General features: G+C 36.1%; 1 protein-coding gene across 2 annotated transcripts in view; it reads right to left on the bottom strand.

Annotated features, from left to right (window-relative positions):
* Positions 1–2,588, bottom strand: part of LOC149967153 (ketimine reductase mu-crystallin) — a 43,292-nt gene extending 40,704 nt beyond the window's left edge. Inside the window, exons 1-2 of one of the 2 annotated variants that reach the window (XM_090172540.1) lie at positions 2,530–2,588; positions 233–404 (exon numbers count right to left, since the gene is read on the bottom strand). In XM_090172540.1, the coding sequence (XP_090028666.1) occupies positions 233–399 (167 nt within the window). In that variant the 5' untranslated portion in view covers positions 400–404; positions 2,530–2,588. Of the gene's footprint in view, positions 1–232; positions 414–2,529 lie in introns of those variants that run through there. The other variant, XM_090172548.1, reaches the window with a different exon arrangement.
* Between the last annotated feature and the right edge of the window lie 9,497 nt (positions 2,589–12,085).

Here is a 12,085-nt window from a genome sequence, read left to right as displayed (position 1 = left end):
CCATTTTGACCAAGTGATAATACTTGGAGACGTTTACATTCTTTTCAGTAGAAAAACTGCTCATGGTTTGAAAAGTGTTAATTATAACATTAAAGTTGAGAATTTTCAGCTTGTTGGCCTACTCTTGGAAGTTACACAGCGCAAATTAAGCTTGCGGCATGTGTGTCAACTTAATACTAAGTCGATAATTTTAGAGTATAGAATAATAACTCCGTATTTCAAAGAATCTTACCCTTTTGGTACGTGAACTGGAGTTCTGACAGGTTGAACCACATGGCCATCTTTGGCCGAAAATGAAGCCAAAGCTTTCTCTAATGCCTCAAAGAAAAGGTTCAAGTCGCCGTAAAGTGTTGTTGAAACTTCCGCCGACGTGATGTGCAAATAGCTGTCGTTCTCCATTAGTTCTAAGAAAAAAGATACATAAGTATACTCTGTACCATTGTTAAATACAAAACTATTTATTTAAAAACACTAGGGATTTACTACAAACTTCGAGCTAACAAACTTTTATACTCTGCGAAATAGGCGCTTAAATAAAACATCTTCCAGGAAATCGCCAAGAAGAAATATTTCCGAGAGTCCGGACCTCCAAGTTACTGTTTATATAGTGCTTGTTGAAATAATGGAAACTTTTCACCTGTACGGTATGTAACAAGTTTTCCATTTTAAACAGATAGCAAAAACAAGACGTTCTGTCTACAGGTGAAAAGATTCCATTATTTCAAAATGAAGTCAGGATTTAATATACCGGTGCCCCTTGGAGCAATCATGGCGTCCCATACCACAGGTGATCTCATCAAAATGCTTTGCGCTAGCATCCACAGCCCGTACAGATAACTAAACAGCCATTATTTCAACAAGCGCTATATAAACAGCAACTTGCAGGTCCTGGCTCTCGGAAATATTACTTCTTGGCGATTTCATTGAGATTTTTTTAATTAACCACTTATTACTCCAAGGACTCTTTCGAGTCACTCCATTGGTACCCAGGGCCGTCTTTAGCTTTCAGGCGCCCCTGGGCTAATTATATTAGGCGCCCTTTTATATATTATTGAATACTTTAGAATTACAATATAAAAAAATTAAGGGCCAGATGGCTGGGCGCGGCTCCCTAGGGCTTAGCCCTACCTAGCCCAATGGTAGAGCGGGGCCTGTTGGTACCTGAACAGTGGCGGTAGCTAGAAAAATTGCGCTCGGGGCGAATTAAAATTTGGCACCCCCAATAAGCTTAAATCGTTTATAGAAAAATTATATTTTTGCGCCCCTAGACCCTAATGCGCCCGTGGCCCCTGAGACGGCCGCCCCGCCCACCCCTGCATAGCTACGGCACTGGGTGGCGTTACCAAGGAGTGGGAAAGGTATACAATTAACAGGCCCGCCCACCAGAGGGGGCGGCTGGCTCTCCCTGTAATTTGTTTGGCCCCACCTACGATTTTTGAAAAAATACAAATTTCGGTCTTTGGCCCTACCAAAATTTTTAGTGTATTTGTAAAAATATAAAAGCATTTCAATTTATGATGGTTAGTTTAAATTATTTGTTCAAATGTCATATAATTTTATTTTTACACGAAACTGAAACAGTTTTCCTTTGACAAATATGTAGACAAAAAGTGTGCCCCACCTGGATCCCACCTACATTTTAAGGCTGGTGACGGCCCTGGCTATAGCCTACCTTGACATTTTAAAGGGGGACCCCTAATCCTGTCAAGGGGATCTAAAACATTTTAACAGGGTTGCCACCAAATTTTCAGATTAAAATTCCCGGTTTTCCCTGACTTTTTAAGCCCAAAAGTTTTATTTTATATTTTACGTTTATAAGAAGTTAATAAATTTAAATGGACTTGTATTTCAGTAAAAAGGTTATTGCAATGTTGAAAAATTAGCCAAACTTTCCAGGAAATAAATGATAATCATAGATCTAGAGTAAAATTACCTTCAAAAAGTGTCAAAAGATAATGGAATTCCTTCAGACCTTTCCCTGACTTTTTAGGCCTATTTTCAAATTCCCTGACATTTCCCTGACGTGTGGCAATCTTGTTTAAATAATCGAAAACGCTTTAAATTCCTTAAAAATCTACAGAAAGCTATTACAAGAAGTATAAAAATTTAAACTTTAGTACGAATCTCTATATTTTGCTAAACAAGGAGCATAAAAATTTAAACTTTAGTACGAAAAAATCCAAAATATAGCCTACCTAACAGAAACATTCTAACGCCGCCACTATCAATGAAATTTGAATTTAGACGAGTAGACCTTTTTATAAAGTAACATCGGCCGCTACTTCTTGTTTAATTGATGTGGCTCCTACGTCACGGAAGACGTTTCGATGACGTTTTTCTACGAAAAGCCCTAGACATAAGGTTAACTTCGACGAGGCACCCTGTTTTAAGTATAAACTGAACTAAACTACGTATTTGAGCTAGATAGAAACAAGTTCAGCAAGCATAGCTTATTTTATAAAAAGGCATATTCCTTTTGTGTTGCGATTTCAGTAAGGTCCCGGTACATTTTGAATTTTCTTAACTTACCAAATATTCCTGGTATAAATCAGACGACGAGTTATTTTGAAAATACCAAGGCTTGTGTAAACAAAAGCTATGAAAAAGTTGAATTATCCTTAATTATTCTAAAAAGAAGGAAGTGTTAATTTAAATATTTTTCTTTGAATATTAGAGCTTAGGCTTAACGATCAAATTAGCAGCCGAACATTAATTTTGCCGTGGATTACTTATTTTCTTGGTTCTAGAAATACGTATATGAACAATGTAGACCGTAAAATTAATGGGGGTGGAATTTTTAACCATCGCTGCTCCTTCAAAATTATGTGCTAGCTAGATTGACTGATATTTGAGCATGCGTAGACACCGTTTTCTACCTGTCACCGAGATACAAAGAACTATAGTAGACGGATATCACGATGCATCATGGAGCGCGTGGCGCCATCTAAGAAAACTAATTGTTATATTTAATAAGGCTGGACAAAATGCACGTTTAACTATAAATTAATCATAACTTTAAGCTCGTTAATTATTAAATAATTGAATGAATCACCAGTCATGAAAAAAGGTAGAAATGACCTCAGTTAATATTGAAATCGCGAAACGGTGAAGTAAAAGGGAATATAACATGCCAGTGTGTCAGAATAGCCCGGGGTACCAGTAAGATTACAACCACACCACCGGAGGTTTATCATCATAGTGCCCTACGCCAGCGTCCACAGCCCGGACAGGTGACAAATCCAGCATGGGTAGTAGTACTCTACTACTGATGGTCTCACCTTAGACGCAAGCCACTCGACCCAGCAGAAAGTGCAACACTGGGACGACCAACCCCTCACTTCGCACAAAGTAGTGGGAATAACAACGGATGCTATAGCAACTCCAGCCGACACCCTACCTACATAGGTAGAGAGCCATACCCTTCAGAAAGAGCTCCTAAAGGCGATCGACGGGCACACAGCGGTCCACATAACCCGGCACAGCTGGCACCGGAGATCCCGGTGTGCCCAAAAAGGCCGGGAAGCATGACCACTGCGCCTCATACTGAGACCCGCCGCCCCACAGCAGGCTACCCAATCCTCCGTGGTGGCCAGGTTGCCTTGACCCTCTCCGTTAGCCTGATTCGAATATAAAATGCCAAGAAATCTTAGAAGAAGATCCCTTTAATTTTTCAAATTACCCTGTACAGTCACGACAAACATTTATAAAGCCAAATACCTGAGGTTTTATTCCCTTTAACTAGTATTTAGGTTTTAAAATAATGTAAAATAAATATTGAGATTTATAAAAAAAAATACTTCAACATTAGTTTTATTCTTAAAACGCTGTCCTCCGAAGCTGCGATGCAGCCACTAACTACCGGCCGCAGCCTACGTGCCTTAATCACCATGGCCTATGCTATATAAGAGGTCGGAGCAGTAGATTCGACGTATATGCGTACCTAGCGGAAATTTGCGACAAATCCGAAAGACCAGGAAATGCTTTTTTTTTTCGAGCATGCACGGTCCTTGATTAATTACGCAGGTTCGTCGAGAGTGCTTGGAGGATAAAGTCTTTCTGGAGCGTAAAGTACGATATCTTTAGCATAGCCGGCAATATACCCAAGAGCGGGACAGTGGATTGGCCTAATTGGTCGATATCTAGTAGTGAAGAAAATTTTTAAGAATTTGATTTTTGTGGCAGAAATTGTCTGTTTATATATTTTTTGAAATAGACTCCTCGTAACGGTTTTTATGTCTTAGAATGATTTTTAGATTTTAAAATTTTATGAATAATGCAGGTGTAACTGTGGTCATCGTAAATAGACTTTAAAAATATTTCGTCTTCCATTTTAAAACCTCCCGAATTAAAATAATAAATTTACTATGAATTTATCCCATCACGAAAGAAGACTGAGATTCTGTTAATCTGCCCTGCTGTAATCTAACCTTGAAAAACACGAAAAAAAGGTTATCTAGTTCTAAATTTATCTTTGTGATGGCAGCACTGAACGGCGTCCGACCAAAATAAAATTTTACGTTTTCACTCCAGAAAGACTTTTTATCCTACAAGACTTAGCAATATCACTGCTATTACATCCATATCGACGAAATTAAAAAAAAAGTCTAGTACTGTAATCTTCAATATTTTACTTTTCCGCTGAACTATACTGAACTATTATCTAATATCTAAGTAGACTCCTATTTCGTGATCGTGCAACCTGTGTTATCAACAAAATGTTAACAGTCCTATAAACTGTAGTCTGGTCAGTAGCCCCGCCAGGATTTTTTCGCGAGTAGAGGCCCCCATAAAAAACTCCTTTGTAATTTTTGTTGTTCTTTAACTAGCCAAATTGTATATAATTATTTAAAAATTTTATTATTATTAAATCAATAAAATTTTTATTATTATTAAATTAATAAAAATTTTATTATTATTAAATTAATAAAAATGTTATCATTATTAAATTAATAAAAATTTTATTATTATTAAATTAATAAAAATTTTATCATTATTAAATTAATAAAAATGTTATTATTATTAAATTAATAAAAGTTTTATTATTATTAAATTAATAATTTTTTTATTATTAAGTATATTGTTTACAAATAAATATTACCAACTTTACTTTTAATCGAAGAATTCCACCCTACGATTACCTCTTTACTCAAATTCATCAACTACTTATTTAGGCTTGTCTCCCCCATTGTTAAGGGGGAAGACTACAGTGGCCATTGTCTAGTTTCGCGCTATTTCAAGCTGAACTGTTTTATTGTTGTGTTTTAACTTATTAAATTAATATTGATGTGTAAAACAGCCTCTTGTTTAGTGCTTAAAATAATTTTGACAATTTTAAATTTCAAAGTAATCTAATTATTACGTTTTAATTCGGACCCCCGGAGCTAAACACGTTTTGCAAGCGCCCAAACTACCCTATAGTAGTTGACCTCTTGAACAATAATTTTTCTCACTAAACTTGCTTTTAAATCATGACATTTTTTTTAAATATCTAATATTGCAATAAAGTTTCCCCTATTCCCAATATTGTCGGCGGATGTGTAAGTGTTCCCCTGAAGTGCTAAATCTTGTTGGGCACATAAAATAATCACTTCCACGTGTGTAGATAGGACCTCTCTGTTTCTAATAACGTCTAGTCTATGGTGGTCGTTAACCTGGCAAACTATTGATCCACGGGATTTGGATTCCATGTAAGTACATTTTGTAGGCTAGTTGGTGAGAAGATTTGTTGGAAGTGAAGTGTTCTTCGAATTGTCTCCCCATGTTTTTCCAATCCGAAAATCCCTTTAGAAATGCAGTGTTTCTACTGCCTAAAAAATGATGCAACAAAAACAATACACTGCATCCTTTGCAACTGAATATTCAATCATTTGATATTTGTCATACCAAGAAGAATTGAAACCTCGATTTTTACCGCCAATTAATCTTTTAGGAAAAGGATTTAGTTTAGGCTGAACTGGAAGGCAATCTTTATCTAGACTAATATCCAAGTTATTCAACGCGTGTAAGCCCATTTCTTTTGAATTGGACACGTTGTTTGATGTATTATGTGCATGGTAAGAGTTGGGGTTTGCAATTACTTCTGCGATTTCTCCTTCATGAGTTAGTTCCATTTCCATATCAGTGCTGACGTTTGGAAAAACTTCAGCAGTATTACTAAAACAGTGACTGTTATCAGTCCCCAAGGATTCTAAACCCTTTCCCAATTCTTTGACTAGGTTTTTCTCAGAACTATAGTTATGGCTTTGCGTCGACGATTTCAAAAAACGTGCCATTGCACCTTTCTGACTACTAACGAAACTATCTTCCCTTTTCCGTTTTTCTCGTTTTTGGGACCCAGATAAAAATTTTCTGGTACTCATATTACTAATAGCGAAATAACCTTAAAAAGGTTTAAGAAAATAAAGCTTAGTTAAAGCTATGTAGTCTTCAAACAGACTTTTTAATAATACCAGCTATATCAAAGCCCTGAAAAAAGCTGTTTGAATATTTTTTCTAGAATAGCTAATTAGCCTTGAAAAAGGCTTTTTGAATAATTTAGCTAGAATAGCTAATTAGCCTTGAAAAAGGCTTTTTGAATAATTTAGCTAGAATAGCTAATTAGCCTTGAAAAGGGCTTTTTGAATAATTTAGCTAGAATAGCTAATTAGCCTTAAAAAAGGCTGTTTAAAAATTAGCTTAAAACAGCTAAATAGCCTTTAAAAAGGCTGTATTGGCAAAGTTAGTCTCGGAAGAGACTTAGAAAAAATTTGACTGGGAGAGAATCGAAATTGAGAACTACCTGTTTGTTCAGGAGCAGAAAACGAAATGAAGAAACGCGCGTTATCTGGGACAAGTCCGACCACCGAAGGTCTAGGTCCTTTCTCTACGATCAGTGGTCACTGATATCACGTGATTTCGCAAAAGGGACAAGGAGTAAAAAAGAAAAAACCCTAATCCCCAGGACGCTCTCTATTCAAAGTAGTGACTGGTACGATGCTTTACGCTTCGACTTCAGCTCCGCTGGGATTTCCCTTCGTTTAAGCGTTGCAACGGTTTAAGTCGTATTAAAGAAATCCAGTTTCTCACTTTATGCCCCCTTTTGTAGAATTCCTAGAAACTAAGCTTATGTTTTTTGTGTTGGTTGGAGCTAAGTTATCACTGAGGCGAACAGGTGGTTTTGAGTCTGGTTAGTAAATTGTTTGCAAATCTATTTATTTTTGTATGGTGCAAAAAAATTTGATGTCTAAATCAATGAGTTGGGAATAAGCTTCGTGCGTAGTTTAAACTTTGGTCAGAAGAATCGCCGCCTACCGACTGAGTTTTAAATTGAATGTGTGAAAGCTGTCTGCTCATTCAAAATTATCTCGATATAAAAGCTGAACGTTTCAGTTAAAGAACATTCATATTCAAAAGTCGTCTGCTATTTCTTCACACATTTAGCTGACAGGTATTTAAGTAGATGGCGCTCGAAGCCTATATAATACTTCTAATACCAAAATTTGTATTTGATGTCTGGGGGCACTTTCTTGAAATCATGTACGAAGCAAAACAGTTATCATTAGTCGGTGGCGTCCTCTGCCGCAAGTTAGAGGTGATAATAATTTCAGCCAGTGGCGCTATCTACCACTAGCTTGAAACGAGTATAAGCAGACGACATTTAAAAAATATATATTTTTTCTTTAAAAAATAGGTCACGCCACCGACTAATGATAACTGTTTTGGTTCGTATATGATTTCAATTAAGTGTTTCTTAACTTCAAGACCCCAGCCATAGCTAATATAAATTGTGGCTCTAGAAGTACTATATTCCCAATTCAATGGTCTAAATGACCAATTTATTTCAACGATCAGGGGAGACAACAACATTAGTTGCCCCTACCAGAACAATTCTAGGGAAGGGCATTGCCCCCCTGCCCCTCCCCGGTTCCTACGCCCCTGGATTGGGGGCAAGGACAAATCGGAAAAGAGATTGTCAGCTAAATAAATTGCTTCTCGCGTATCCTACTAGTGGATTAAAAAATGTATTTTTTCCGCCCGTCAGCATTCTAGCACATTGACGCTATTTTTAGTCCAGCGGTTTTTCGATATTATATAAAAAAAGATAGTTTCGCCACCAATTGTGCACTGTACTGAACCATAATATGTAAAAATATTTCCACAATATCTTTCGTGGAATTTATTCCAAAATAGGTGGTATCTCCTGGAACACTGTGGAATGGGGTAAGCAGTCTGGATACACAATTTTTCCCTACCAACGTTTTCATACCAGCCTGTGCCAGGACACTTGCAGATTGTATCAGTAGCGGCGCCAGCAACAGGCTGGGGTAGGCCTGGGCCTACATGAAATTTTGGTAGGGGCCTTTAAAATTTAATATATGGGCCTCCAAATTATTTAATATCAGAAAATTCTGTAATTTGTTTGCGAAAATAATTTATTTACTTATTAATTTTTCAATATTCAATGCGAGTGATTCGCTTAACTACACTGCTGTTTTTATTCCTTTCAAAGGTACGTGTAACTTTTCTTTGACAGTAGATTATTTTTTAGTTTTAATTTTTCACGAGCGCTACTATATCCAAGTTGTATCTTTAATTTTATCTTTACAAATAAATGGTTCTTAAACTTACTTTACTTCATTACTATGTACATGCAAAGTACCGAAGGAATGAATGTAAATTGATAGACTGGAATTAAGTCGTAGAAAAACCACTCATTTGTTAAGTGTTATCGGTACACAAAAAAGGATCAACACACACTCTGTTTTTAATAGTTCTAATTTTTTCGTCGTGCACCCATTTTACCCAAACATTTCACCACTTGCTTAAGAAAACTAAATAATCCTCGTGGAGGGATTTGAAAAAATTGTGGTGGGGGTAGGCCAAGGGGGTCTTGATCGTAACTAGGAATTTTCAATTTTCTATTTTTCCGCGGAAGTTCGTCTGCTCATGGTACGCGCTCTATAGTTGTGACGTCATACGTGGAGAATTTTTCAAAAGAAACAGCGGGAAAATTTTACTTTGCTTAAGTTTTTGGTACTAATATTTTTTGGATTATTATTTATTTATTAGCTGATTTAAAGAAAATTTTCAAGCTGACAACCTTTTATAAATTTCTTATTTAAAATGTTTTTAAAAGTTATTTATTTAAAAAAATCAGGTAAAATTAATTTTTTTTAAATCGGGTACATTGGAAATTAACAGAATATTTTTCATTTTTAGGAAACAATTTTTTTTCAAAATGAAGTACATTTTATATAATCACAACATGCTTTTAATTTTGTTAGGAAACAAACTTCAGGGTTTTTTAGCTGCTTTTAAATTTTGGTTTGGTTCTAGAATTAGTAGATTTAAAAACTTCATTCGAATAAAAGTACGCATTTTTACAAAAGTTACTATTAGGTCTCTTGGGTATATCGTAAATTGTTGACACACCTTTTCCGCAACATTTCGAACAATTCCAAGCTCATTTGACAGTGTTGGTTTAAGATCATTATTTTTATAATGATGGTTAAGAAAAATGGTTTCAAATTGTTTAACATCTTTTAAAAATTGACTTGATGGTACAATTATTCCACCATACGAGAGTTGCGTTACCCACGAAGGAACTGCGTAATCATGCTCTAAGACGGATCTGCATTCAGATTTTAAATTTAAGTTCGGGTATTTACCAACATATTTCTTCGCCACCCAACCCGCTAAATATTCTATACCCCCTTCTTCATGTTGATTAAAATCGTACAGGGGCTTATTTGTTTCAAGGTTCTGATTCTCTTTATTTCTCCTTGGTGTTGTTAGTGGTGAAGGCTGAGAGGTACTTGTTTTGGAAGGAGCAAGTGTTATAATCTGAACGAAATTGCTAATAGTATTTAGTTTAGGTCGAATCACTGGCGTTGACTCGAATGGAGTTTGGATTGTACTATCACAGTTTTCCATTGAATCTAAGCCAGCATTGAAAAGTAAGTCAATATCATCCGCATCATCAATTTCTTCTAAATCGGTTTGTTCAAATACTTTGGTAACCAAGTATTCATCGTTGGCCTGTGATTGCGTGTTGGAATTTCTTTGTAGGATTCCGGGGTTTTTACCCAGAATAATCATTTTAATTCGGGCTATCGCGTTTAATGGTGTCGGGTGATCATCAAGCCCACCACGTGTTCGAAGTTGCGAAAAGAAATTTTCCAAACAGTCCTGATTTACACGGTGGGTTAAGATATAATTAATTCCATACTTATACCTCAGATCGTACCAGAGAGATTGAAGTGATTTATTGGATATAATAATTCCTTTTTGAAAAAGCTGCAAGCTGTTTAACGGCACACCTTTTTTGTTGAAACACTTTATCGATTGCATGAGGTTTGTCATTTTTTCTAAAGCTGTGGACTGCTCTTTCAAATTCACACCATACCCACTTTTGATAGCATTATTTTTGCAGTAGCTATTCATGACATCGAACCAACTGTTCACGGTTTCAAGGAACTCTACTGTTGTTGATCGCGATTTTTCTTCATCTTCATCTAGTAACTTAGGTAGTCTTTTAACAGCCGCAGCCACAGTACCTGACATTAGCTCCACCGCTAAGCGAACGTTTTGTCGCTGTGTTTTGACACAGTCGAGGTGAATTTTCGTTAGCTTCTGGCACGTCTTCAATTCAGCTCTGTCCTGCTTAAATACAGTTACAACAAAATCTTTTTTAATAGTTACTCCATCTAAATCAAATCCTGTGTCCAAAAACCAATTTCTGACTAGTTTCAATGCGTGCGGTGCATCAGCGAAACAGTAGATTTTCTCATTTGGAAGAGCTGGGTTGTTAAACCAGGTTCTATTTTGATTTATACCAAGTTCACGCCAAAGTCCCATGTTGCCACCTCCCATATCGTTGACGAAAGCGACAACAGTAAATCTAGCTTTTTGCATCTCCATAATGGCGCTTGATAAAATATTCTTGGTCATTTTCTGGTCGAACTCTAAATAGATGAGTTGTTTCCATTTGCAAAAGAAACCTCTAGCCATTATCACTTGCAGATATTTGTGTTTTCCCACTATTTGGTCATTTTTCACATCGTACTCATAAAATGATTTCACGTTAACTTCGTCAAATGATAGGACAGTAAGCTTGTCTGTATTGGAGAGAGTTTGACCTAGTGACTTCATCAATGAAAAAACATCAGTTATCAAACCTTTTCTTAGATCTATTTGGGAAGCGTAGCGTTGCAGAGTTGATATTCCAGGTAACGGAATATTTTTCTGCTCTCTCAAATAGACATACGCTCGTTTACTTAAATAACGGAGTGTGAAAGCGTTTGCGATGTCTTCACGGTCCCAGTTTACTTTCTTCTTCCCAAACAGTTTTTTTATTTGACATGGTGTAAATAGTTTCTCTAAACAGCCCATGTATTTTTCATGATACTTCTCACTGTCTTTAATTTTTTTCTGTAAACGCTTTACTTTTCTATTCAAATTGCGAATAGTAGCTTTCTGATTAGCAATTTCATGGAATTGAAGCTTATTCTTCCTCTCTTTTTTCAAAAGCCTATGTTTTGCATTGCTTAAGTGCTTGGCTAACGTTTTTTCTCTTTTTCTGAACGTTCAAAGTTTTTCCAGAAAATATTACTTTTTCTTAATTCTTCTATGGCATCACAATTGCAGTTCCTACGGTAACACTTAGAACATGGATCTTCTTTTGTAGGAACCATTTTCGAGTGACTTGAATATTTTTTGGAAACATTCATATCTTGATTGTAACGCTTTAATACTTTCTCGGTTGAATTATTTTGTAGACTAGAGTGGTGTAAATTATCACAGGCTTTGTTAATAGGAACATTTTCGGTATTATCATTGGATAATACACTAGTGGCAGTGTAGTTAGATAACACACTAGTGGTAGTGTAGTTAGATAACACACTTGATTCGGTGGAAATTGTAGCATTGGTAGTATCATCTGATAAAATACTTGATGATTCGGTAGAAATACTAACGTTGGTAATGTCGTTAGATGCTACACTAGATTCAGTGGAAATAGTAACATTGGACGTGTCAATAGATTCGGAGAGAATAATAACGTTGGTATTATCATCAGATCTACTTGATTTGGAGGAAGTTGTAACAT

The sequence above is a fragment of the Leiobunum rupestre genome, chromosome 1 (assembly GCF_980474605.1).
Source record: "Leiobunum rupestre chromosome 1, qqLeiRupe1.1.hap1, whole genome shotgun sequence".
Taxonomy (NCBI): Eukaryota; Metazoa; Arthropoda; class Arachnida; order Opiliones; family Sclerosomatidae; genus Leiobunum; species Leiobunum rupestre.
This window is presented reverse-complemented; position numbering and strand designations above follow the sequence as displayed.